General features: G+C 45.3%; 1 protein-coding gene across 3 annotated transcripts in view; it reads left to right on the top strand.

Moving 5' to 3' along the window:
• SEMA5A (semaphorin 5A) overlaps positions 1-24,447 on the top strand; it is a 444,249-nt gene that overhangs the window by 283,785 nt on the left and 136,017 nt on the right. For all 3 annotated transcript variants that reach the window (XM_032469911.1, XM_032469912.1, XM_032469908.1), the window contains 3 exons: positions 4,098-4,196; positions 5,821-6,034; positions 23,482-23,767. In XM_032469911.1, coding sequence (XP_032325802.1) covers positions 4,098-4,196; positions 5,821-6,034; positions 23,482-23,767 — 599 coding nt within the window. The remainder of the gene's footprint in view (positions 1-4,097; positions 4,197-5,820; positions 6,035-23,481; positions 23,768-24,447) is intronic.

Here is a 24,447-nt window from a genome sequence, read left to right as displayed (position 1 = left end):
GGAGGTAATTAGGTTTATTTGTTCCCTATTGTTCTTGATTTTGACTCTGATTCCTAAATTTATCTTCTGCTCAAAAGCGAAGTACCTTGCTTTCTTCCATTTCCCTGTTTTTACATCCTGGTTTGCTCGCCTCAATTGCTCATCCAAAAAAAAAAAAAAAAGTTGTTATTCTTAATGCGTTTATTTTTAGGGTTCACACCCAGTCTGCTTTTAGGCAGAATCAGTTGAAGCAGTTTGTGAATCAAACTTAAGGGGATTTTCGTGGGGGTGAACCAGGAAGGGGCTGAGCTGAGCTCACCCAGACTGTTGGGCGAATGAGTTCAGTTTTGGACAGTTAGGAAGAAACACAGAAACGGGACCCTGCCTCCAGTGGTTCCTCCTGCTGGGCACAGTGGTGAGCAGACCTCTTCCAGCCTCACCGAGGATGAGACAGACCCCCTTCCCCTCCTCCCTGTTCCCTCCAACCTTGCAAACGGGGCTTACCTAGAACATTACCCTCTTCAGGCCCAGTTTGTCATCAGCCCCTGCGGCTTTCGTGGGTCTGCCCTCATCCTCTTAGAGAAAGACTGCACGGGCCTCCGTGTCCGGTTGTCCTGTTTCCTGACCTTCTCCTGGGTCCTTCCCGACACACGCACTCAGCTAGGGGGAGCCGATCGAGGGGCCCATGGGCACACATAACTCCCACCCCCCACCGACAGCCCTGCCCTCTCAGAGTGGAGTGTATTCTGACGGGGCCCTGATTACCAGAACATACTCTTTAATTCTCTATTCTAATTGAAATAGTATCGTCTTCTCCTGCATTTACTTTTTTCCAAGATTTGTTTTTTGATTCCCAGTTGGATCTGTGCCGCCTCCTGCCCCACTTCAGCCTCCTGCTCCTCACCTTCCCTGAGCCTCCCTCTAGTTCATGCTCGTGATGGGCCTTCAGGAAGGTCACCAGCCCACAGGTTCTAGTTTCACTTCGTCTCTCTTCTGGGAGGTTAAGACAAACACCACCTTTGTTATCTTGACTGCTTCTCTTCCTGTAGCTGATTAGCCCTTGCTTTCCTTCACGGGTCTGTGGAACACAGCCAGCAGATCACGTCTTTCAGTGGGGGTGACGCTCTTGCGATAGCTTGCCCTTGACCAAGTTCACAGCGAAGTGCCTGCCTCGAGTGCATGTCTGCCTTGTGTCAGTCTCCTGCTTTAAAGAAAGCAACAAAACAGTTTTTACATTTTGACTCATTCTTGAAAGGGTTCGAAAAGCAGCAACAAAAAGCCAACCAAATCCCCATCTCTCTCCACTGTTTGCAGTTTTCTTTCCTTTTTTTTTTTTTTTATGATGGTTCTGGGGATTGAACCCAGGACCTAGTGCGTGCTAAGCAAGTGCTCTACCACTGAACTAGACCTTCCTCCCTCTCTCCTTTATTACAATGTCACTGTGGTGTCTGTTTTGTCTGTTCATGCCATTGAGAGCCCTCTTGGCCCTGTGTTCCCCGTGATGTCTTTCCGGAGTCCCCTCCGACGCAGTCAGGTCTGGTGTTTCCATCCTCGTCTTGATCCTGTCTCTGCAGACTCGGGCCCCTCTGCTTTCTAAGGCTGTGGTTTCCCCGAGCCCCTCCTGCCCTCCTCTGTGTCTTCCAAGTGCTCCCTGAGCCTGGGAAGGGATAACGATGTGCTTTTTTGAAGTCTTGTTTTGTTCTTTCTCTTTAGAACTCTCCTGCCCTTCCCCCAGTTATAAAAACAAAACAGAACAAAATAGGCCTCCCCATCTGGTGTGCCTTTCCCAGTTCCCCAATTTACACTTCAGTTTACACTCAATTCTTAATTTTTCTGATAGTTAACTTCGAACTTTCATTCAGTCTTTTATTTTTTTAACCTCAGTGAAAGTATCTTCAGATGAGCAGCCAACGCTAATTTGTTACTATTATTGTTAGCCGTGTTGGCAAAATTAGCTACCTTTGATATTTCACTTTACGTTTAGAAAGCAAACTCAAATATTTTAGCTAATTTCACATTCACAGCTTGGCCATGCCCCTGGCTGATTGATGGTTGCTCAACATTTCATGGAGACAGGGGTTCCATTGGTCGAAAAGAGCACTGCTGTGCCGTTAAATCCAGATCTTCCTGCTTTGGGGCAACGTGTGAGTCAAACCATTCGTAGCTTCACGCAGCGTCTTCTAGGTCCAGTTGGCTGGTCAGTCACTGCGTTCTGTGCATTTGCTAGAGTCCGGCTTTGCCCTTTCACACCTCCCACTGTGGTCCAGGCAGGAAAGGAGGTGCTACTGAGTCCAAACGCGTTCTGCTCGCCGCGCAACAGGCTGATACACTGGGAGATGAGGGGCTGAGGCAGGGAATAACGACTTTATTCAGAAAGACTGAGAAGATGGCGGACTAATGTCCTGGAGAACCATCTTCCCTTAAGTCGGAATTCAGGCTCCCTTTATCCTAAAAAGGGGAGGGCATGTGGTTGGTTGTTGCAAACTTCTTGGTGTTGGAATCCTTTGTTCTTGCAACTGTCTACATAGGTCAGTCATGGTGTCCCTGTGAACTTCCAACAAGATAAATGTTACTTTTTATTCTGCAGCTTTTTACCTTTATATGAATGGAAAAGTGTTAATACTCTTAAAGTATTAATGAATTAATACTCTTAAAGGTCAGAGCCTTGAGAATGGACTCTCCTGTATATTTCCGGCTCTAGGCAACATTCTTTTACAAACGGTGCAGAACCAGCACGACTCAGCACCGGAAACACAGCACAGGCTCAGAGCCAGAGGAACAGATCCAACATGGAGTCAGATTTGTTCTTCCTTCTTACAGAGGAGCGGCGGATTATGGAAGCAGTTTCCTTGCCCATCTCCTGAACTGCTCCTGTCTCCGTCGGCTTCCACATTGATTCCCGAGTGGTCCTTCAGTAACAAACATCAGATTAGGTCAAAAGTTCGTGCTGTAAAAACATATAAGGGGTTCCTTCACATTCAGAATAAAATGCAAACTCAAGAGCCTGGCATCCCTGGCCCGTGTCTGGCTCCCTGGCTTATGTGCCACCTCTCCTATACGCAGTGAAAGCACATGCTTCCTCTGGCTGGGATGCCCTGGGACAGTCCATTCTCCCTGCTGGGGATGTCTTTTCCCTCCTTTGTTCAGTAAAGTCTTGCAGGTATCAGGTGACAGCTCCTCCAGGAAGCCTCACCAAATCCTACTCTTTCTTTGAAACTTGGTGTCACCTCCTCTGAGAAGCCGTCCTAGACTGTCTTCTTTCCTTCCCCTCTGGAATTAGCAATATGTTCTTCTGTGCTTCCTTTTTAGAGCATGCGCACAACTCCCTGTGTTTTAATTTTGCACTAAGGGCGTAGATTGGGACATCTAACACAGTCTCTTCCAAAGAGTACCTAATCCGTAGATGCTCGCTGGCTGAATGGAGAGTCGAAAGTCTTTGCACTCCTGTGATTGTGCCCTGTGATTGCAGTCACAAAAATTATCCAACTCTGGGTCATGCCTCAGCCTGGACTGTTACCCCACACGTTTCAGACATCCTTTCTTTGTTAGCAATCTTTTTTACTTGTCCATCAAAGAATCAAACATGTTTATCGATTCTTGCTGTGTATGCAAGGTGGTTTGAGAACTTTATGTAAAACTCACTCCAGTTTGTAATCAGAGTGTCACATGTGACCCTCACATTTGGAGAAGCATTCACCATGGTTTTTCAAGTTCCTGGGGACGTTTTCTAAGGCACTGTTTCATGAGCAGCGTCTAATAGTTTCCTTTATGTATTTTCCTAATGTATGTCAAAGGCAGTTTAGGGTTTGCACTGTTACTGGATACAACTTGAAAAGAAACCACAGTCATCAAAAGAAAACACATGCTTTGAGATTTTAACTGAATATATATTTATCTTTAAAAATTCCTCTATTGAGCAAACATTCAGATAGGGACAATCAGACTATTTAAGAGTTTTGTTGTTATTTTTTTGGTCAGTATCCGAGGAGTCGTTTGTTTGATTTCTTTTTTAGTGGTCAGTTAACATTCAATTTATTAACCCGATAAGACGTATTTATATTCACCATTCCTTTTGTGCTCAGGCCTCCTTAATGTGCTTCTTGTGATGTTTTTTTCAGGAGGAGTGTCAGAACTACATTCGGGTGCTTTTGGTGGGCGGCAACCGGTTGTTTACCTGTGGGACCAACGCTTTTACACCCGTCTGCACCAACCGCACGGTATGTCTTCATGTGCAGCTTTGGCAGATTTTAATACCAGCAAAACCCGAACATTCTAGTAAAAGCCTAGATTTAAGTGTGTTTCTATTTTTCGAGGAGTTGCTTTTTAATTAAAAAAAATCTTCTGTCAAACTGAATAAATATTTGACGTATTGATATATTTCTGATCACACTATCATAAAAAGAACTAGTCATAATTACAGCTTGCTTCATTACATTTAAATATGCTTTCAAATGCATTTCTACCAGCATTTTCACCATCAGTGACCCTAAACATCATCTTGCTGTATTGTAGGAATACTGTTAAGTATGAAAATGACCTAAAATCACAATCCAGATGAAGAAAATACAATTTACAAATTGGATAAGGGATGTGTCAAAAAATTAAAGCAAACGAACGAATGGAACCCTAGGAAAAGTGAAGTTATAACCCACTCTCTTTTCCTTTTAACCTGTCATTATTGACAGTGGAATTGTCAGCATCCACGTGTTATGCCTGAGGACCTGCAGGGTTATCAGAGCACACGTGTAATCTTCCTCATTTGGGAGATTCCTTTGATCTTCCTCAGGGAGCATAATGAAGACATACCATTATGTTAATTTCCTGGTTACACAATTTCCCTCAAAACTTGAATTTGTCATCCTCTCACTATTCGTTATTTTCAACTTAACATTCAGTTTTTGGAAATAAAGGGAGGATGATGATGAGAAGAAATGATGCTCAGAGGGAGATCCCTAGGTACCACCCCTAGGTACCTTAGCGAGATCCCCAGGTGCCTGTTCTAAGCCCTTTATAACACCCCGGTCACCTCATCCTCACATCTACTCCACATGTGGTTGTCCTCTTGGGTCACCATTTTGTAAAAAAAAAAAAAAAAAAAAAGAGTCTGAGGCTTAAAGAGTTTAAGTAACTTACCCGGGCTACACGTCTCATCGAGCCAGCAGTGTATGTGAGTCCCCCTGCCTAACCCCCCTGCTCTCTTACCTCTGGGCTAAGAGTAAAGAAACCAGTGGAGGGGAGATCCCGCACCACCCAGAGAACTTTTCTCATTCAGTCATTTTTCAGCTTTTCAAATGCTGGCTTCCCACCCATTGACCACACGACACCACGCTGTTTCCCTGAAAACAGAAAAGTCTTGGAAATTAGGGCTATGTCATTCTAAATAGCCACACATCCTTTCCCATGAACACAGATTTGGGTTATTCATACTATTCTGATTCACTTTTATTGGTAACATGGTGCATGATTTTTATTGCAGTTGATATCTCTGTAAATACTGAAGTTGTTTTTTTTTTTAATTAAAGTGGAAAAATCTGCACTGCCCCATGCATTATAAATAGAAGTCACATGCAATGTTCTTCTTGTTTTGTGAGTATCTGATAGCCTGAGATTCAGTAACTCTCACAGGATACTGAGAGAGATTGGCTGGTAGATTTGCTAAGGCTGAGCTCACCCTGCTGTTTTCATCCAAGCCCGAGTGCAGAACCTTGTCATGTCTTGTCGTGAGCCCCAGAGAGTTCATTGCACATGCTTCACTTGCCATTTGGGTGGACAGAATCCACTGACACTATGAAAGGGCTTTCCTGGGGGTAACTGGTTTCTCTCTCTCATCCTCACTCACAGTTGAGCAACCTGACGGAGATCCACGACCAGATCAGCGGCATGGCCCGCTGTCCCTACAGTCCCCAGCACAACTCCACGGCCCTCCTCACAGCCGGCGGGGAGCTCTATGCTGCTACGGCCATGGATTTCCCTGGACGCGATCCCGCCATCTACCGAAGTCTGGGCATCTTACCGCCTCTTCGCACGGCGCAGTACAACTCCAAATGGCTCAACGGTGAGTCTTACGTCACTCCCATTTCCCATCTCATGTGTCTGTGATGCCTGGTTACCTGGTGCTCAAAAGTTGTCATAGTTTTTAAAGAAAAGCCATTTCTCCATTTTTCTCAAGAAATCAAAATGCAGCATAGTTTGTGCTTCAGTGGAGAAAGACACGGCATGGTTCCTTGCCAGTCAGGAAGAGGAGTGAGGTTCTCAACACTGTAGGACATGATGAGAGGACTCATGTTGATATGAGCATTCATCAGACTGAAGCTGGTTTTGATATCATTGTTTGACGTGTAGGAAATCTGATGTCTCAAAGATAGCTGTAGATGCATGTGCGTTCTTTCTTAACTTTATTATATATCAGGAAGGAGAAATTAGTAGCATTTTATGAAATTTTCAGACAACTGTGTAAAGAATGTGTTTGGCTACAGGTAGCTCTAAAAAGCTTGACCAATTTAAAAAAGGCATCAAGTCATATAACTAGAAGGTTGGGGTGGGGGTCTTCAGAGCTGCTTACTTTAATTCCCAAGAGTTAGTAAGGACCAAAGTCCTGTCCCCACTCTCTCTGCCACCCACAGTCAGTCCGGTTGGTCCCCAGGCTAGGTCTGCTCAAGGATGCAGACTCACCGCTACAATTTCCGGCTCTGCATCAGATCTGACAATATCCCGTGGAAGAAGAAGAACCACGTTTCTTGTGTCTTTTTTTTATTTTAAGAAATCAGAACCCCCCAGATGACTTCCCTTCAAGCCTGGGCTAGGACTTGGTGACCTGCTCACTAAACAATCAGAAAGTGGTGCCAATCACCCAAACTGCTGTTGAAGCTGGCTGTGTACAATGCCCTGAGAGGCGCCAGCTGAAATTCAGCCCTCTGTATACGTGCAGGTTCATGTGTGTGTGTGGTTGTGGTTACACACACACTCACAAGCACAATATTATGGATAGATCTACGTGCCATTTGCAGTCTGCTCCTCAAGGATTTACTTGATAGTTTGCACAAAGATGAAGTCTTATAATTGCCCTTATAATATTTATCACCTTGAGCTTTCAAGTTCTGCAAAGATTTACTAGCTTCTCGCTAAGAACAAGCTGATTATGTAGACCCGAGTTTCTCAGCCTCAACTCTATTGATGTTTTGGGCCAGATAATTTCTTGCTGGGGGAGGGGGTTTGTCCTGGTTATTATAGGATGGCTAGCATTTCTGGCTTATGCCCATGAAAAGCAATAGCATACTCCACCCCTCAAGTTGTGACAACAAATAGTTTTTCTAGAAACTGTCAAATATCCCCTGGGGAAGAATTGCCTTTTGTTGAGAACCACTGGTTTAGAATGATCATTTATGAAGATGTATGTTTACGTGTTTATAAACACACAAGTGTTTTGTCAAATAATATAGTCAAACCAACCATCACAGCTTACCTTTAAAAGACTAAAGGAGAGAGTGTTCTCATCCAGTTTCCTCAGCAAGTTGAATGACTGTGTGCTTCCAAAGGACATGAATTGTTTCCCAAACCACAGCAGTAACTAGACTTCCTCCGTTAGCATTATTTCTGTTGAACCGGTTTCAATTGAACCTTTCGATCCTCTGTAGAAGAAGGTCTCCTTTCTGCCCCGAAGCTTTCATCTGTGTGACTTGAGGTTCTTTCTATGCATTTGTTGACTTTTACTGGCCAGAATTTCCAGTTAAAAACCAAAATGACTTCTCCCCCAACCAGAAGCATTGTAATTAGAGTTTGCTGAACGCAAAGAGTAATAAGGAGCACGATTTCTTTCTTTTTCCAGAAGGGACACCTTGGAGAATATCTCAGAAAAATAATTCAGGTCCTAGCATGAGTTAGCAACATTGGAAGGTCCTTTCCTTGCAGCTCAGACACCCAGCTGATCAGGTGCTCAGATTCTTCCCATTAGAGAGTCAGGTGATGTCATAAGGACACAGTCACAGCGGGCATCTATGTCCTAAAATCATACATGATGTTATCCAACAGCTGCAGATGTTGAAAATAAATCCAGGGTAAACATGGTGAAGCCGCCACTCTGCTCACAGCCTGTAACTCCCATGGCACTGAGTGGTCCCTCCTTCCCCAGAGAGCACCCTCCTCCCTTCCCATGCCAGGAAGGCCCTCACTCCCAGGGCGAAGACCCAAGAGCCCCGAGAGCCCCAAGTTCCTGTGAGCTGAGTGTTCATTTCCTCTCTTGGGTCCTGTTGGGGCACTTCCTTCTTCTGTTGAACCCAGAGATACCCTTTCTCCTTCAGGTTGGCTCTGGTTTTCTGCTCTGATTGATCCTCCATATCCAGGGTAGATTCTGGCCTCTGACCCCCACTTAGCTCTGCTTCTGCCCCGCTACTGAGCCCAGATGCAGGGACATTTGTTCTCACTGACATCCACACTCTGCATGCCATCTGCTCTCTGACCAGATGCCCTTGTCCCCTTGTGCTGTGCACTGGAGTTGCCTTTCTCCACTATGCCTGTTATCCCTTCTTTTTTGCCATCGTCTTAAATTTCTTGCCCTCTGGTGATGACCACCATTTTCTGTAAAAATGCTCAGATCTCCTCTCTTTTCAATGAGACTGAACCACATAAAGAAACCCAAACATACCAAAGACAAACACTCTTAGTTCTGCAGTGGTTGTGATATTAGAGCCCCATTCAGTGATGCTCTCATATTCTTGTCCTCAGCTCTCAACTGACTGGAGGTCAAGGCACAGGTGTCAAAAACTGGAGATCAGAGAAGTTGGGTTTCTTCTTGGTAGAGCTCAGTGGGCATGTTGGAAAATCCCAGAGCTGGTGCATTAAGAATGGGCAGATTATAACCTGCTGAATTAAGAGACACAAGCTTCTGCGTGGGGTCAGCAGGTAGCTTCCTTAGCATCCAAGCTCCCATTTGAGGAAGTGAAAATCCTGGGGCTTTTTGATTGAAGGTGCAGTTTCAACACAGTCACTCAAAAGAAGGAAAGGCACAAGGCTTATTAACTGTAGATCCCAGAACTCGGGCACCACGAGCTGAGAAGGTACAGTCCTCTACCCCAGGCCACTAGCAGGAGGTAGAGAGCGGGGTAGCAGACACCTATTCACTTACCAGGTCGTCTGCGCAGAGGTCACTGTCTTTTCTGGGACTTAGTGGTCATTGAAAAAGGTAGGGGTGGAGGCTTTGCAGGTGGGAGGACCTGTGGGTGAATCAACACCCAGCCATTAGGGAGGCTGAACCGTCTCAATTATCAGTTTCCTCATCTGCAAACTGGAGGTAACTAGTGACACACAGTAGGTACTCAAGAAATAGAAGTTACTGTGAGCTCCTCAAAGTCTGGTACTACCTCTGATGTGCAGTGGGCAGTGAGTCAGTGTTTGTTGATTGACTGAATGAGTGACCATTTTGGGCTGTGGTTGCTGTCTCCTGACACCTACCGGCCTCCTCGTTCCCCCTCTTTCCCCCCTTTTCCCCCTCTTCCCTGACACTGACAAGCCTCCTCTGTGCTCCCCCGCTGTGCCACCCGCCTCCCCTTGGGGCTGGCCCCTCCTCACCTTCCTGTCTGCTGCTGCCACGTGCCGGTCCCCAGGCACATTCACGTCCCTACCCAATCCGTGGCACCTCCAGGTGTTCTCAGGACTCAGGGTCCCTGGGACGCTATCACTCAGCCAACAGCTGCTCACATATTATGAAAAACGGAACTCATGCCTTTGTTTTGGACATTTTCCAGTTGACTGCCAGCAGAGCTCTGTGGGGAAGGCACGTTGTTTCAGCAGGGGAGGTCGGGAGGACAGCAGTTACTAACTGTGCTCGGCAGAGTTTGGGGGTTTCGAGTCACTGCAGGGGTTACATCGTGTGCGGGATAATTCACCTAGACATGGAGGTTGCCCCTTTCTGTAATTGTATGAATTAACTCCCATGGGGCAGACTTATGGAGTGACTAGTCCAGAGGTCGCTACAGTCCCCATTTGCCTGTGTCAGCACCGTGCCGGGCCCCTTCCTACCCAGCCTCCAGCCAGCCAGCAGTCAGGCACTAACCAATGCCACGCCTCCAGTGATATTGTGGACCGTGGCTGCGCTGGTTTTGTTTGTCCCCCAGGGTTGCTGGGATAAAGCCCTGCAAGCTGCGTAGCTTAGGAGTATATTCTCTCGGAGTCCTGGAGGCGAGAAGTCCAAGGTCCAGATGTCGGCAGAGCGGTGCTCTCTGAAGACTCCAGGGGAGGATCCTCCCTCACGTCTTCTGACTCTGCAGCCCTAGGCATTCATTGGCTTGTGTCCCCATGTCGTCACATGGCCATCTTCATAGAAGAGCACCGGTCATATTGGATTAGGGGCCCACCTTACTGCAGGATGACCTCGTCTTATATGTGCCACGACCCTATTTCCAAACGAGTTTGCATTTAAGGCACCAATATATCTTTGCAGGGGGTGTACAGTTTACCCATGATAGTGTCCCAATCAGGAAACACTCAAATGAAATCTGAAAGTTCAGCATCTTACTTTCTGACGACTCTCTTACGTCGCTTTCTGTGCTGCGAGCACATCTGCCCATCCAGGCCTCTGTCTCAGCTGTGTCCTCCTCACTGCGGGCTGGCCCTTGCCTTCTTCTTTCCATTGAGAATCCAAACTCGGCAGGGAGGGCTCAGAGGACTGTCGTCTTTGCCCAGGGCAGAACTGGTCCGTACCTGTGTCCTCCTCCCAAGCTCCAGAGCGCTGGTGCGGACAGTCTGTCCACAGAACTGCTGCCTTGTGCGCTGAGCACCCCTCCTCACCCCAGGATCCCTGGGGAAGGAGTGCCTCCCCCCTCAGCAGCATTCTGAAGCGGATTTCACCTCTGTTCTTTGTCTGAACCACTCAAAGGAGCGCAGTGGAAGCTGGGCAGAAAGGAGTGCACTGACCTTCCAGGCTAAGGGAAGCACAGATGCTCTTCAGGGTGTCAGAACACGGAGACAGAGCAAGGCATGGCCCTTAGCGACCCCGGCATCTCGGGACCCCCTGTACTTCGGGGCTAATCTTCAGGCAAATGGTGGTATCGGTGGTCCAGAGTGACGTCTTGCCAGGGTTCAGAGAGCCCTGAGTAAGGACCTACCAAGCCTCTCATCTTCCCACCACACCTCCCAGAGACCCAGCATACGTATGTCATAGTTCCAACAGCCTGCCTTGCGCAAGCGCAGTGCCTTGGACCTAACGCCAGAGTTCCAGGTACAATTTCTCACGACACCACCAGCTCTGCGGCTGCCCACCCATGCGGGGGTGTCCCGCCTGCGCCGCTGCGCCAGCGCAACGGGACCCCGTGGTGGCTGGGCCGGCAGCTGTCAGCAAGGGCAGAAGGGAGGCGAGCAGGCCGACTGCGGACACTGTCCTGGGTTCTCTCTCTCCCGGCCGGGCGTGGTCTGGCTCCTCCCGCTTTTTCAGCGCCGAGTCCTGCTGCTTGGCAGCGTGCGCGCTTGGTGTCCTTTGAGGAGGAGTGTGCAGCTCCGGGCTGCGCCGCGTCTTCCTCCCCGAGCCCCTCCGCGCCTGCTGCTGCTGCTGCTCTTCCTTCCCTGGGCTTCTACCTCCTTCCCGATTCCCTCGCCTCTGTAGCTTCAGCCGAAGCTTCAGTTTCCCCCACACCCAGTTGGGTCCCTTTCGTCCCTTCTTGGCATCTTGCACAATCGTGTTCGCCCCATGATACTGGGGCCCTTGGTCACTGTCCTGATCGAAGGCCACGAGAAGAGCCCCCACTTCCCCTGCAGAGAAAGCCGCAGCGCTCCCGGCCGGCCGCCCCTCCCTCCTGTCCTCGCTCCCTCCTGCCCTCCCGGGCGCCCTCTGCTTTACCTCTTAAATCCTGCACACTGGCTCTTCCTCTCTCCCAAGGAACAGCAAGCGTTTTCTATAAAGGGCCGGAGAGTAAGTATTTCAGATTTTGCCGTCCATGTGGGCTCTGTTGCAGTTTTTCTTTTTTTTAAATTTTTTTTATTGAAGTGTAGTTGATTTATAATGCTGTGTTAGTTTCAGGTACATAGAAAAGTGATTCAGTTTCATATATACATAACTTTTTCAGATTATTTTCCATTATAGGCTATTATAAGGTATTGAATATAGTTCCCTGTGCTATATAGCAGGTCCTTGTTGTGTATCTGTTTTATATATAGTAATGTGTATATGTTAATCTGACACTGCTAATTTATCCCTCCCCGTTTCCTATTTGGTAACCATAGTTTGTTTTCTATGAATATGGAGTCTGTTTCTGCTTTGTAAATAAGTTCATTTTTTAGCCTTTTTTAGATTCTACATATAAGTGATAAATGTCTTTCTCTGTTTAATTTACTTCATTTAATATGATAATCTCTAGATCCATCCATGTTGCTGCAAATGGGATTATTTCACTCTTTTTAATGGCTGAGTAATGTTCCATTGTGTATGTATGTGTGTGTATATATATGTGTGTGTGTGTGTGTACCACAACCTCTTTATCCAATGATCCGTCGATGGACAGGTTGCTTCCATGTCTTGGCTGTTGTAAATAGTGCTGCTGTGAACATTGAGGTGCATGGTATTTTTTCGAATTACAGTTTTCTCCAGATACATGCTCAGGAGTGGGATTGCTGGATCATATGGTAACTCTATTTTTAGTTTTCTAAGGAACCTGACGATTCTGCCATCACAGCATGAAAGCACCCATCACCAATGCATCCATGAATGCTGTGTGCTGGTAAAACTTTATTTATAGCAAGTGGGTAGGAGCTGGCCTGAGGGCTATCATTTGTTGGTCCCTGTTCTATCTGGAGAGCTTTTTGCCCCCAGACAATCCATCTAGCCAGCTCCATTCATTTTTTGCCGCTTTTCCACGGGACCTCGCCCTGACCACCTTTGAAATTACAGTCTCCTCCGTCTAGACCTCTTGATTCCCCTTAGCCATGTTCAACTTTCATCCTTATGTTATGTTCCTTTAGCACCTTGTCCCCTTTCCTCCACTGGAATGGAAGTTCCCCAATGCCTGGGCTTGTTTGCTTTGGTCCCTGATGTAACCCACACACTTTAAACAGTTCTGGGCATGTAGTAAGCACCCAATACATCACTTCTGAATAAATGAGTTAAAAGATGAGTAGTTTACTTCTTTGTTTTCCTCACCCGTGAGTTTATGAATTCCCTGAGGGCAGGAATTAGATGTGAGCAATTTTTTTGTGTGCTCAGCATTTCACTTAGTGCCTGAAATAGAGTTGAGTCTCCATCAATATTTATTGAATGAGTAGGAGATAAACACTTTTCACCAGGAGCAGAAATATGAATTCTGTTGTTAACAAAGGGAACGTGTCCTATTAGTTGTGACCCAGAATTAAAAGAATATAGATTTGTATGTTTGAAACTGATGCAGTTTCAAATATTTGAAGAATCTTCCTTTGCCATCTCTTTGGACTCCCATTTTCAACCATTAAGTATTCAGTCAGTTATCAAAGACAGTGTAATCGATTGGATAATGTTCTGGAGGCATTTGAAATGTTTTGTGATATGTTTGGTCATGAGTATAAGTTTCAAAATCGAATTTCTCTCTTGTGCCTAAATCAATCTTAAAACAAATTTATGTGTTTAGAGAAATACCTTAACAGCCTTAATGCGTTCAAATACTAATCGTTGATAACTCTTATTAAATGATTACTGTAAAGCAGGATAATAAATGTTTAATGGTTGAGGTTTAAAATAGAGAAGCTGTAAAACTTGCCTTCAAGAAACTGGCAATCAAATCGGGGAAACAGTAAGCCTGTGAAAAGTTAATTTCCAAGTTAATACTGTACAAACTGAGTCTGTGTGCTCTGAGGGAGCTGCTGGGTTGCACATGGACTAAAACCTCCACAGGACTTGGGAAGACGAAGTCATCAGTGAGCTTTACCAGCTCAGCATGGCCATCGATAGGGACACGGTCTCACTGGCCCTCAGCAATCTGCTTGTTTTCCTTCCTAAGAGGCAACATTTGTCTTTCTCTGGGGTTGTCTCCATGACCCCCACAGCTTCCTCCGTTCTCTGAGATTTCAGCCTAGACCTCACCTTGGAGCAAGACACACTTGACATTCACGTATCTTTTTCTTTTTTTTTTTTTATGAGCTAATACATATCTAGTTAAGAAAACTTTTTGTAACAATCCCAAATTCTCCTGGTTTGAAATACTTCAATGATGTTACCCACACACTAAATAGACTCTTCAAAGTCTTTCAAATACAGTGATTAACCTCCAGGTGATGAAAGATAATTTACTTGGAGGGAGAAAAGCCCCCTCTGTGCTTAACTCAAGGAGAAATTGCTTCTGCTTATCGTGAAGACAGGTCCCTTGCCCAGCTCCCTGTTCCTCCCTGGGAGCAGACATTGTTTTGAGGAGGTCCAGATGCACATGGCTAGGCTGGGGAGACTCTGCTGGGCTCCATCCTGGTGACAGTGGAATCACTCTTGGCCGAATCTGCGCAGTGCAGTCCCTGAAGATGTGAACACGCTGCACGAGGCTCTCCCTGGACAGACAAAATTTGCTAAAGCAGGAAATTCAGAAATGGAAGCAGAGTTCACAGAACAAGCAAATAAAGACTAGTGGGATGTGGGGATGACATACATACATACATACATATATATATGTGTGTATATATATATATATATATATATATATATTTAGGAAATCTAAATGTTTATCAAGGGAAAGAAGCTCAGTAACACCGGGACTGAAGTCAGGACTGCACATTCAGCAGCCTCGTTTTGCATTTTATCAGCCAGCATCTGAGGAGATGCTCACAGAGAGGTATCACTGGGATCAGTGGACTCTGTGCTGCAGCTGAGGGGCTGCACCCTGACAGCTGACTCAGGAACTTTAAATCTGCCCGAGTGATGGGACACGGACTTGGAGCATGGGAGCAAAGTTGTGTGATGTGCGACCCGACATGACAAGCTGCCCTTTTCTCATTCTCGGGCTTGATCAAGCCTATCAGACAGAGGGCACTGGGCAGAATTGTCTGTCTTCTGGGGGACGGATGTATTTTGGAAACTGTGTTGTAACCCAATGATCTTTATAGGATCAGGAAAGAGCTTACATAAATGGCTTCCCTGCCTGCCATCTGCCGGTCCGTGCTCACATTGGAGTCTCTGGTCCCTCCAGTTACTCCTGGTGCAAGGAGGAGTCATGGTGGCTGTTTACAACTTTCCAGGGAGATGGGAGACTCCACATATGTGTCATCTGGAATCCTCTGCACAGCTGTCCAAAGGAGATGACATTGTCCTCATTTACAGATGAGCAGACTGTGGTCAGAGGGATCAGCCACCTGAACAGGGCCGCACAGCTGATGCGTACACGAGCTAGGATTTGTGAACAGATCCTTCCCCTCCTACGGGCTCCCAGCATCCCCTTTGTTTAGCCAACATCTTCGGAAATAGCGACTTCATAAGCTGCTTCCATCTGTCTCCTGATGTCCACACTTTTATGCACATGTTGCCTTGGAAGATGGATATGGCAACTTGGGAAAAGGTGGTGGGTGTTTTCTGGATTGGTGAAAGCTCGACAAAGGAGGTGGAATGACCTGGGTGGTTAAACCCAAAGCAGAAGAGCTTATGGGGTTATTTAACTCTGCCCTTTGTGGGCAGACACGTTTGGTAGGGAGCAGGAAGGGATCGATTCTTGTGGTGCTCTTGGAAAATAGTGTTGAGTTCTGTCCTGGTCATTGAGTGCTAAGTTCCTGAAAGTTAGCTAGACACAAAATCCCTTCAGTCTTGTGGTGAAGGCTCTATACTTGCCAATAAGTCGTTTGGACTTTCAGTTTGCATATCTCAACAGAGAACAAGTGAATCCACCCTTCCTTCCCCCACCAAGATATTATGAAGCCAAAGGTACCAACTGTATACACTAAATCATATGGAGACCTGCATCCAAAATAAAAAAAATCCACACAAAGAAGATATGCCCCCTTATTGAGAATACAACGTATTATGTAGAAATTTGCTGTGGTTACGTAACCACTCAGGGAACAGTTTCATGTTCATTATCCAGATATCATAGCACTTCCCTGGTAACAGTCCTGGATCACTCCTGGCAACTGGCATGATAATTAACATTGCTGCCTTTGCCTCTCAAAGGTTTTCCAGTTTGGACCATAAATCATATTGTCATCTTGTTTATAAGATACTCACTTCTCTGTGTTTCAGCAAAGTTGTCTCCGTATTACTCTATTAAACTCTTTGTTTTCCTTCAGCCAGTGGCCTCTCACAATTTTCCGTTCACTGCTGCATGCTTGGATAGTGTCATTCCTCGGTATTTTCGTCTTCTGTCTTGCCCTGGCCCAGATCAGCTCAAGAGACAAAGACCGAGCCCTCACATACGTTTGCTTATTCTAACTGCATAATGTTGGAGTCCAGTATCTTTTTTCAATTAAGTCTTACATGGTCTCGTCTTAGTCTTTAAAACTATTTTATAGGCATTAAAGTAGTTCCAAGATCTTTGAATTAAAGTTACTAATCCAATTAAGAAAACTCCTAAGTTTTAGGATTCTGCAGGTTAAATGACTGGTTCCTAAAAGAAGTGAACCTATACCTTTAAAATATAATCAGGAAAAAATGAACATGGTCAGTAGAAACTTTCTGCTTTGAAAATGTTCGGAAATACATAGGCCTGAAATTACTTGTCACTAATCGAGCCTAGGAGGGTGTGACTTGGTAGAACCTTACAGGAGATCGGCAAGGCTGCCAGAGGCTGTGTGCCTGGGATGGAGAGGGAGCAGACTCGGGAAGGCTGTCTCTCTGTCCCTATGAGCTCGAACAGGCAGACAGACAGCCAGTTAATGGAGCTCCTGTAGACACAGAGAGAGGAGAATCCGAGGTGAAGACTTTGGGCTGTGAGTTTCCTGTTCGCTTGTATTGTTCCTTTTCTGAGGGGAGGTAATTAGGTGTCTTCATTGATTTCTGCTTGGAGGAGTTACGGGGGATTGAACCCGGGATCTCTTGGGTGCTGAGCGTGCGCTCTACCCCTGAGCTATATACCCTTCCCGCCTAGGGTTTCATGCTCATGTACAGGTGGCAGTTCTCATTCAGGAGGACACAGTCTGTGCCCACGTGGTACAAGTTGCTCCTGTTTGAATCAGCAACTTCATGTAAATCACATGCTTTAAACAGGGCACATTCCCATGAAGAAGGAAGGAACCACATGCGGCTGCTGGGACCCCACGTCTAGTCCTCCTGCTGTGTTTTAGCTGTGACTTTCCTTCTGCCAGCTGTTCAGTAAGGGAAGGGCCTGGGCTGCAGGGCCCGTGTTGCTGTGTCAGTGAGGACACACTGGGCCAGTCCCACCCCCAGCCTCACCTGGCCACCACGACCTCCGTGCACACACATGGGAATCTGGGTCATACGCTTGTCTTTAAAGCTCTCAGTGTCTCTCCAGTGGCAGTTGAACTCCAAATTCCTCACTATGAATTGCTGCCCTGGCCTGGCCTTCAACCAACCACCTGTCCCTTTGATCCCTTTGTGCCCAGACTAGCGTCACACCTCCCCTGGCCAACATTAGAGTCTCGGCATTAGCAGTCTCAGGCCACTCTCTCTGTCCCATGCTTGGCCTGGGGCCCCTTCCAACCCCACATCTGTCCTTCCCCAGAGCCCCTCCTTTCTGATTCTTGACTTCTCCTTGCTGTCCTTGGCCCCCATTGTCCTCATCATCACTGCGATTACTTGTTGGTCTGTGTCGTGTTTGATTCCTCACACTGGCCTTGAGGGTGTGGGCTGTGGGATCCCCAGGGCCCAGGACAGTCCCCGCAGCAGGTGATCAGTCAGTCCCTGACGATGGAGAGGACCCTGGCCAGCATTAAAGCCTTCGTCTCTAACACGGACCCTCCACTGTGTTTGGTTCCAGACCCACTGAAAGGAACATAGACTCTAATCTGATATACAGAACGCAGAGGTAATGGATTAGCTTGTTAAAGAAATACTGATGACCTGTTTACCAACAGGTGCATTTGTACTAATTTATACATTTATTATTAATTTATATATTTGCTATTTATAGACTAATTTACATATGTGAATCAAGAGGGATCTATGTTTTGATGATTAGCAGCCAAGTGGCAGGCACTTGCATTCACTGCCGTCGACTCTTACCGCGATACTGAATACTGGGTGTTGTCATCACCACTTTGAAAGGAGGAAACTGAGAGTGTGTGCTGGTAAACAATTGACTAAGTTCATACAGCCAGTAGATGGAAGTATTGAGCCATATATACATAGACCTCAATACCAGACGTATGTACATCACACACACGTATGTCCATCCATCTGTCTGTCTGTCTGCTTATCTTTGTATCTATCATCTACCTTTTATCTTTTATTAGAAATCGTAGGGAACAAACTTCAGTACATTAATGGCTCTTAAGCCACTTTTTACTTCATTTAATTGTACTTTAATTTACCCATTCTTAATAAATACCTAAATGAAATTAGCTTAACTTTGGAACCCTCTGCAGCACATTTTCATATCGCCAAAACAACGTGTGCAGTAAGGAGGGTCTGAAATCTAGGAATACACACAGAGATGGTCCTGATGGTGACTGACATCAATAAACTAGGAAACTGAAGCCCTCTGACTCACTGAGTGTCGTGTCTAAGGACTGTATCCATGAACTCCTTATTTGTGAAATGTCTGGCTGTTTGATCACCTTTTGATCACCTTTCAGCTTTTAATATATGCATGTTTGAGTGTTCATTATCATGTGAATTTCTACTAAATATAAATTATTAAAAGGGAAATCAAAGTAAATCATGAAATAAAACTTACAGTCCTCCTTTATTGGGGTGCACCTTGTGCAGGTCTCTCTAATCCTCACAGCAAAGCAGGTCTTTTGTGCACCGAGTTGTCCTACAGGATGAAGGTGTATTCTGGGTCTGAGTGGTCCAGCCCGGGGCTTCAAGCTGGACTAGGCAGAGCCACATCCCACACAAGCTCTACCCCCGCCGTCTTCCAGTCTGCCTTCAGCAAGGGTATCTCAAGGTGTCCTTTGGTTGCAAAAAAAAAAAAAAAAACTTATGATAGATTTTGATTCTAAGTAAGATTTTTTGTAAAGTTGGAAAATTAGAATTCCTTTCTGTCTTTGATGTCCGTTCTCATCAATTTAGACAGATATTTCTCTTCAGTGGTCTGGTCAATCATGAGATTGAACCGTTGAACATAGACTGACGCAGTAGGAAGAGGAAGACGAGGGAGTGGGTGGTCCATCCGGAAGCTCAGTGTTTGGTTTTCCAAGGTCAAAATCTTCTCAAAAATGCAGATACTTTCGTTCTTCTCATTAGGCACGTTTATTTATATCATGGGTCCTTTCACAGTACTCCCGTCTTCATGGTCACCATTAATGTAGGTAAACATGCAAAATAAAAGTTTTTGTATCATGAAACGTAATTCTTATAACAAGACACATTTTGTAGAATCCTCTGTAATCTATAACTCAGTGTGTTTTACCAACATAAGGAAAAAACAGCTTCTCCGTCATAGGTTTATAATAAGCTTGATGTGTTCTCATGTCTGTTTTTATTCTGAATTAGCAGTACCTTCTATTCATTTGTAGCTCTAACAATAATGAACGAGGGATCTCTCTCTCACACACTCACATTCATTGTGGGCAAGAAGGCCACTGACTTATGACTTGTTCAGTTCACTCAGGAGTGACAAATACTAGCTTGTGATGGACTGCATTTTAACAGAGCTTAAATAATGGAAGGGAAACCCTATGCATCTTATTATCCTGCCTGGTGAGGTTCGAACACCCCCTACCTAGCTATGGATGGAATAGCTCCTTGGCCATCTATTTAACAATTATTCCCGCTTTTGACCTCTTTGGAAAAGGAACAGGATGCTGGCTGAGGTTCAGAAGGCTCTGGAGCTTCCTGGTGTGACAGCAGGTCACACAGTCAGGGCCCATCGTCATCCTGCAGGACCTCTGTGAGGCTGTAGGGTGTGTTTCCAAGTGTCGTTTAGCTCCCCAACTAAAATAGCCTGCAATACATGGTGAGTTAGAGTCACACATATACGATATGCTGGGCACAGATTCTTCCCTTGTTTTCCCAGTGGGGGAAAAGTGTATTTGAGCATTTCTGGAAAGCTAAAAAGCTAAAAAAAAAAAAAAATACATTTGAGCATTTCTAGAAAGCTAAAAAGCTCTATGTCAACCTATCATAAAAGTGGTTTGGAGAGATGTTGGAGGCTCTCTGTGGATGGAGCAAACTGTGGGCCAGTCTGCTTGACATTACTCAGTACCCCCCACATGAGAAATCTGAGGGAGACTGGTCCGTGGACCAGGCTGTAGGCACGGGGTGGGGACCCTTGAGCCGCTAGCTCTGGTGGGCACCGTTGGAAGCGTCATCTCTGAAGTTGGGACGGACGCCTCCTGACAATATTCTTGTCTAATAAGCCCTTGGATTGTTGCCTTTTTCCTCCCACTCTCTCTTTCTGTGGCATCCCTGATGTCTCTAATAGCCGGAAGGAAAAGATTCATCTGGGCATCTGTCTTCCCCTCTTGTCTGTCCTCAGAGCCTCCTCATCTAGGTCCCGAGTAAACCTCGCTCACCATGTTGGTTTCCAAAGCGTTGCCCAGAATCCCAAGTCTAGTTTTGTTTTTTAACTTAGTTTTGTTGTTGCTGCTGCTTTTTGCTTTTCTGCTTGTTTTTGTTTTAGGGCGAGGTAATTAGGTTTATTTATTTATTTAAAAAATCATTACTATTATTTTTTAATAGAGATACTAGAGATTGAACCCAAGACCTTATGCATGCTAAGCAGACATTCTACCATTGAGCTATATCCTCTCCCATTTTTTGGCGGGTAGCAATTAGGTTTATTTACTTACTTATTTAAATGGCCATGCTAGGGATTGAACCCAGGACCCTGTGCATGCTAAGCATGTGATCTACCCCTGAGCTCTAGCCTCCGCCACCAAGTCCTATTCTTGAATGTTGTTTACTGATTTCTTTAGTGTTGTGTAATGGTGCGAGTGTACAGGCTCTGAGGTCAGACTGGAATCAGGACATAACTCACTCCCATCGCTAGTTGTGTGAACGTAGACAGATTCCTCAACCTCTGGGCTTCCGCATCTTCATCTATGAAACAGGAGGAGTAACACCGCGCCTCCCTCTGTGATTCCCGTGGGTTCAGTGAACGTGTGGATGGGAAGCATGTGGCGTGGGGCCTCACACCACACTATTAGTAGCACTCCAGAGAGATGTGCAACTATAGATCGGTCTTGAGCTGGAAGACATCAGCAGATCTCTACCTTTGCAGCGCCTCGCTTCCTGCTCATGACCTCCGAGATCCTAGAGACACTCACGATGTGGTTTTCATGCTGTTTGTCCCCAAGCTAGAGCAGACGTGGGTAGTCATGAGGGTGCTTGATAAACCTTGTGGACGCTGCCTCACCTCTCATCCGGGTGTGTCGGGAGCTGTAGCAGACACACCTGTCCTGCATCTTCTGTCCTGTTTTCCTCATTTTAGATGAGGTGTGTTGTTGTTTGGATGATGGTGATGATGGTTTTTTGTTTTCAGTACAATGATCAAACTAGTCTGGGTATGTGAAGCTGGATGCAGGACCTATTCTAAAATGATTCTGTCTTCTCTTCAGAATTAGACCTGCAGGCGGATATTATCTGTAGAAACAAATGTAGTTTTGTCATTGTTTCATATCATTGCTTTTGGGGTCTGCTTCAGTGAATAAGTCTCTTTGGGAGACTCACAGTGAACACAGATTCAAAAATACCCCGTTTTGCTTTACATTCCCCAAAACACAGCTCAGAGATGTGTGACCTCCTGTTTTCTGGAGCATCTTTCCAGGATATTAGAACATACTGAATAGTAAATATTTCTAACTTTCATCTCATACATTTTAATGCAATCCAGGGCTTTTTTTCCTTAATATCCGTTTCAAGTTAAAGCAAGTGATCAAACACTATGTTTGGCAGTTTATAAATTAAAATCAGTTCTTACTTAACTCTCTATTAATGTACCTCAGTGACTTAAGAACAATGTCATGGACTGTGGAGAAGAACACGTTACATGTGCAGTGTAGAATATTTGTCACATTTTTAGAGTGTGAAGTTAAGATAAATTGAAACATTTTGTGGTGACATCAAATATTGATCGAAATTCCATTGAATTTGGTTGAAAACTGGCAACAGCCTTCCTGGACAGAGTAGTCGTCAGTGCCACCTCCGCGTCAGCCTCTGAATCAGCGTCCGTGTTTCAGAGCTTAGGTGAGCCTGTGGGGGGTCTTATGCTTCACATTAATGGGTCATCTTGTACCAAACATATTTTCAGTTGTCCTGCTAATAACGTGGCTATGGGCACAACCTGACTGGATCTGGCAAAGCACAAGGCCAAGTGAATAGTCTCCCAGAACTAATCGTCCCTGAAATGTGTCCTTGTGGATACAGTTGTTGTGCATGTCTTTCCGTTAATTTTGAACATCAAAGGTTATTGTCCTATTACCCTAATTGCGCCATAAAATGAAGACACTTGCTCACTGAATGGAAAACTCTTAGCAATAGAGAAAAGAGTAAGAATCAAACGTAGTTATTAGAGTTTTTAAGGGTAAGTATTAGGGCACATCTGTGTCTGAAAGGGGGTCACCTTTATCATCCATAGACTCAAATGGGAAATTATGAAGAGAACACTTACAATGCTGTATATGAAATTCAGTTGAAAATCCATAACAAATTCCTGAATTCCTAATGAGCTTGGTGATTAAGTAAAGGTTTGCCACAATTTTGTCATTTCTAAGTCCCTAGTTAATCTAATCATGAAACCAGAAACCTTCCAGGCAATGAGTCCTTCTCAATACAATTCTCTCCTCTAAATGGATTCCCCAGAAACCAAGAAATGAGAAAATAAGAGTTGATCATCACATTTATGTGGTCACCATAGTAACAGGCATTGCTAAAGCTAATACAGAACACTCAGTTTAGAGTTTCAGCTCTTGTTTCAGTCTGCACAAATGAAAAACATTTTTAAAGCCCGTACTAAAAGCACATAAATGGTGTCAAAGTCGTGCTCACGGATCTAAGTAAAATCAAAGAATTTTGTTGTTTTCTACGCAAACAAACATGGTACTAGACTCCTATGTTCTGAATCACAGTCACATTTCACGTTTTTAATCTCATTTGCTCCCTCTCTTTCTGAAGGTTTTGAAAGAATATACAGATCAAGTGCTATATATGGCTTTAATGTCTATTGCAGACTTTTGCTGTCCATGTTTGATGGTATTAATGGCGTGGACCTAAGGGCTGCAGTAGTAGCTCAGGATGCTTCTGTGCGGCATCACGCTGGTGATGTCCTGTCGCTTAGAACTGGTGTGCTGCTTTCCACCCCGTGGCCGGGATCGTGAAGTCACTCATCAGGCCTCTCGTTCGTTCTTTGAGAGTCAGGTTTCCTTCGCACAGTCTGTTCGGAAGAAACACTGATCAGGCAAGACCCCAAGGAGTAGCAAGTGGGTGTTGAGACTCTTCTCCTTTCCTGTTGTTTCTAGAACCCAACTTTGTGTCATCCTACGACATCGGCAACTTCACCTACTTCTTCTTCCGAGAAAACGCCGTGGAGCATGACTGTGGGAAGACTGTGTTCTCCCGAGCCGCCCGCGTGTGCAAGAACGACATCGGGGGCCGGTTCCTGCTGGAGGACACGTGGACCACGTTCATGAAGGCCCGGCTCAACTGCTCGCGCCCCGGGGAGGTCCCTTTCTACTACAACGAACTGCAGGGCACTTTCTTCTTGCCCGAGCTGGATTTGATCTATGGCATCTTTACCACCAATGTGTACGTAACTGGAAATCATTTCTTCCCAGCTCTTCTGCTCTGTTCGAATGAATCTACTCTTCTCTGACCTTTGAGGTTTATAGGTTGCTTTAAAAGTTATCTCTTTGCAGGGAGGGTATAGCTCGGGGGTAGAGCGCATGCCTAGCATGCACCAGGTCCTAGGTTCAATCCCCTGTACCTCCATTCAATAAATCAATAAACCTAACTACCTCACCCCCCAAAAAAATTTTTTTTAAAGTCATCTCTTTTATTTTGCTGGACTAACATCCAAAACAGATTTTGAGTCTGAATTAAATGTTACAAAAAGTGATGTGATTTCTAAGACTGGTGTTAGGAAAACTAAGCTTATCAAAAAGTTTTGATCGATCCTTATGTAATGGCCACATCAAATTATCCTCTGTGAATTCTTCCTTCCTGATTTGCCAGTGAGTGTGCTCTGGGCATTTTTTGAAATGCTGGAACCTATTAGATGTCTTTTTTTTTTTTTTTTTCTATACACAAGTCATGCATCTTCGCATCATGAAAGCAGCAGCATCGCCAGGGGAGTCTGATCTTTGAGATAATGTAACTCTCCCCTGATCCCCTGCTCATGTATGAAATACACATTCTCACGTTCCCACAGCTACACTGCAAGCCATGGTTCTAGAAGATGCTAACTCAGGCATTTCTAAAATGACGAT

This window comes from Camelus ferus, chromosome 3 (assembly GCF_009834535.1).
Source record: "Camelus ferus isolate YT-003-E chromosome 3, BCGSAC_Cfer_1.0, whole genome shotgun sequence".
Classification (NCBI taxonomy): Eukaryota; Metazoa; Chordata; class Mammalia; order Artiodactyla; family Camelidae; genus Camelus; species Camelus ferus.
The sequence above is the reverse complement of the archived record's forward strand: the minus strand, read 5'-3'. Positions and strand labels throughout refer to the sequence as shown.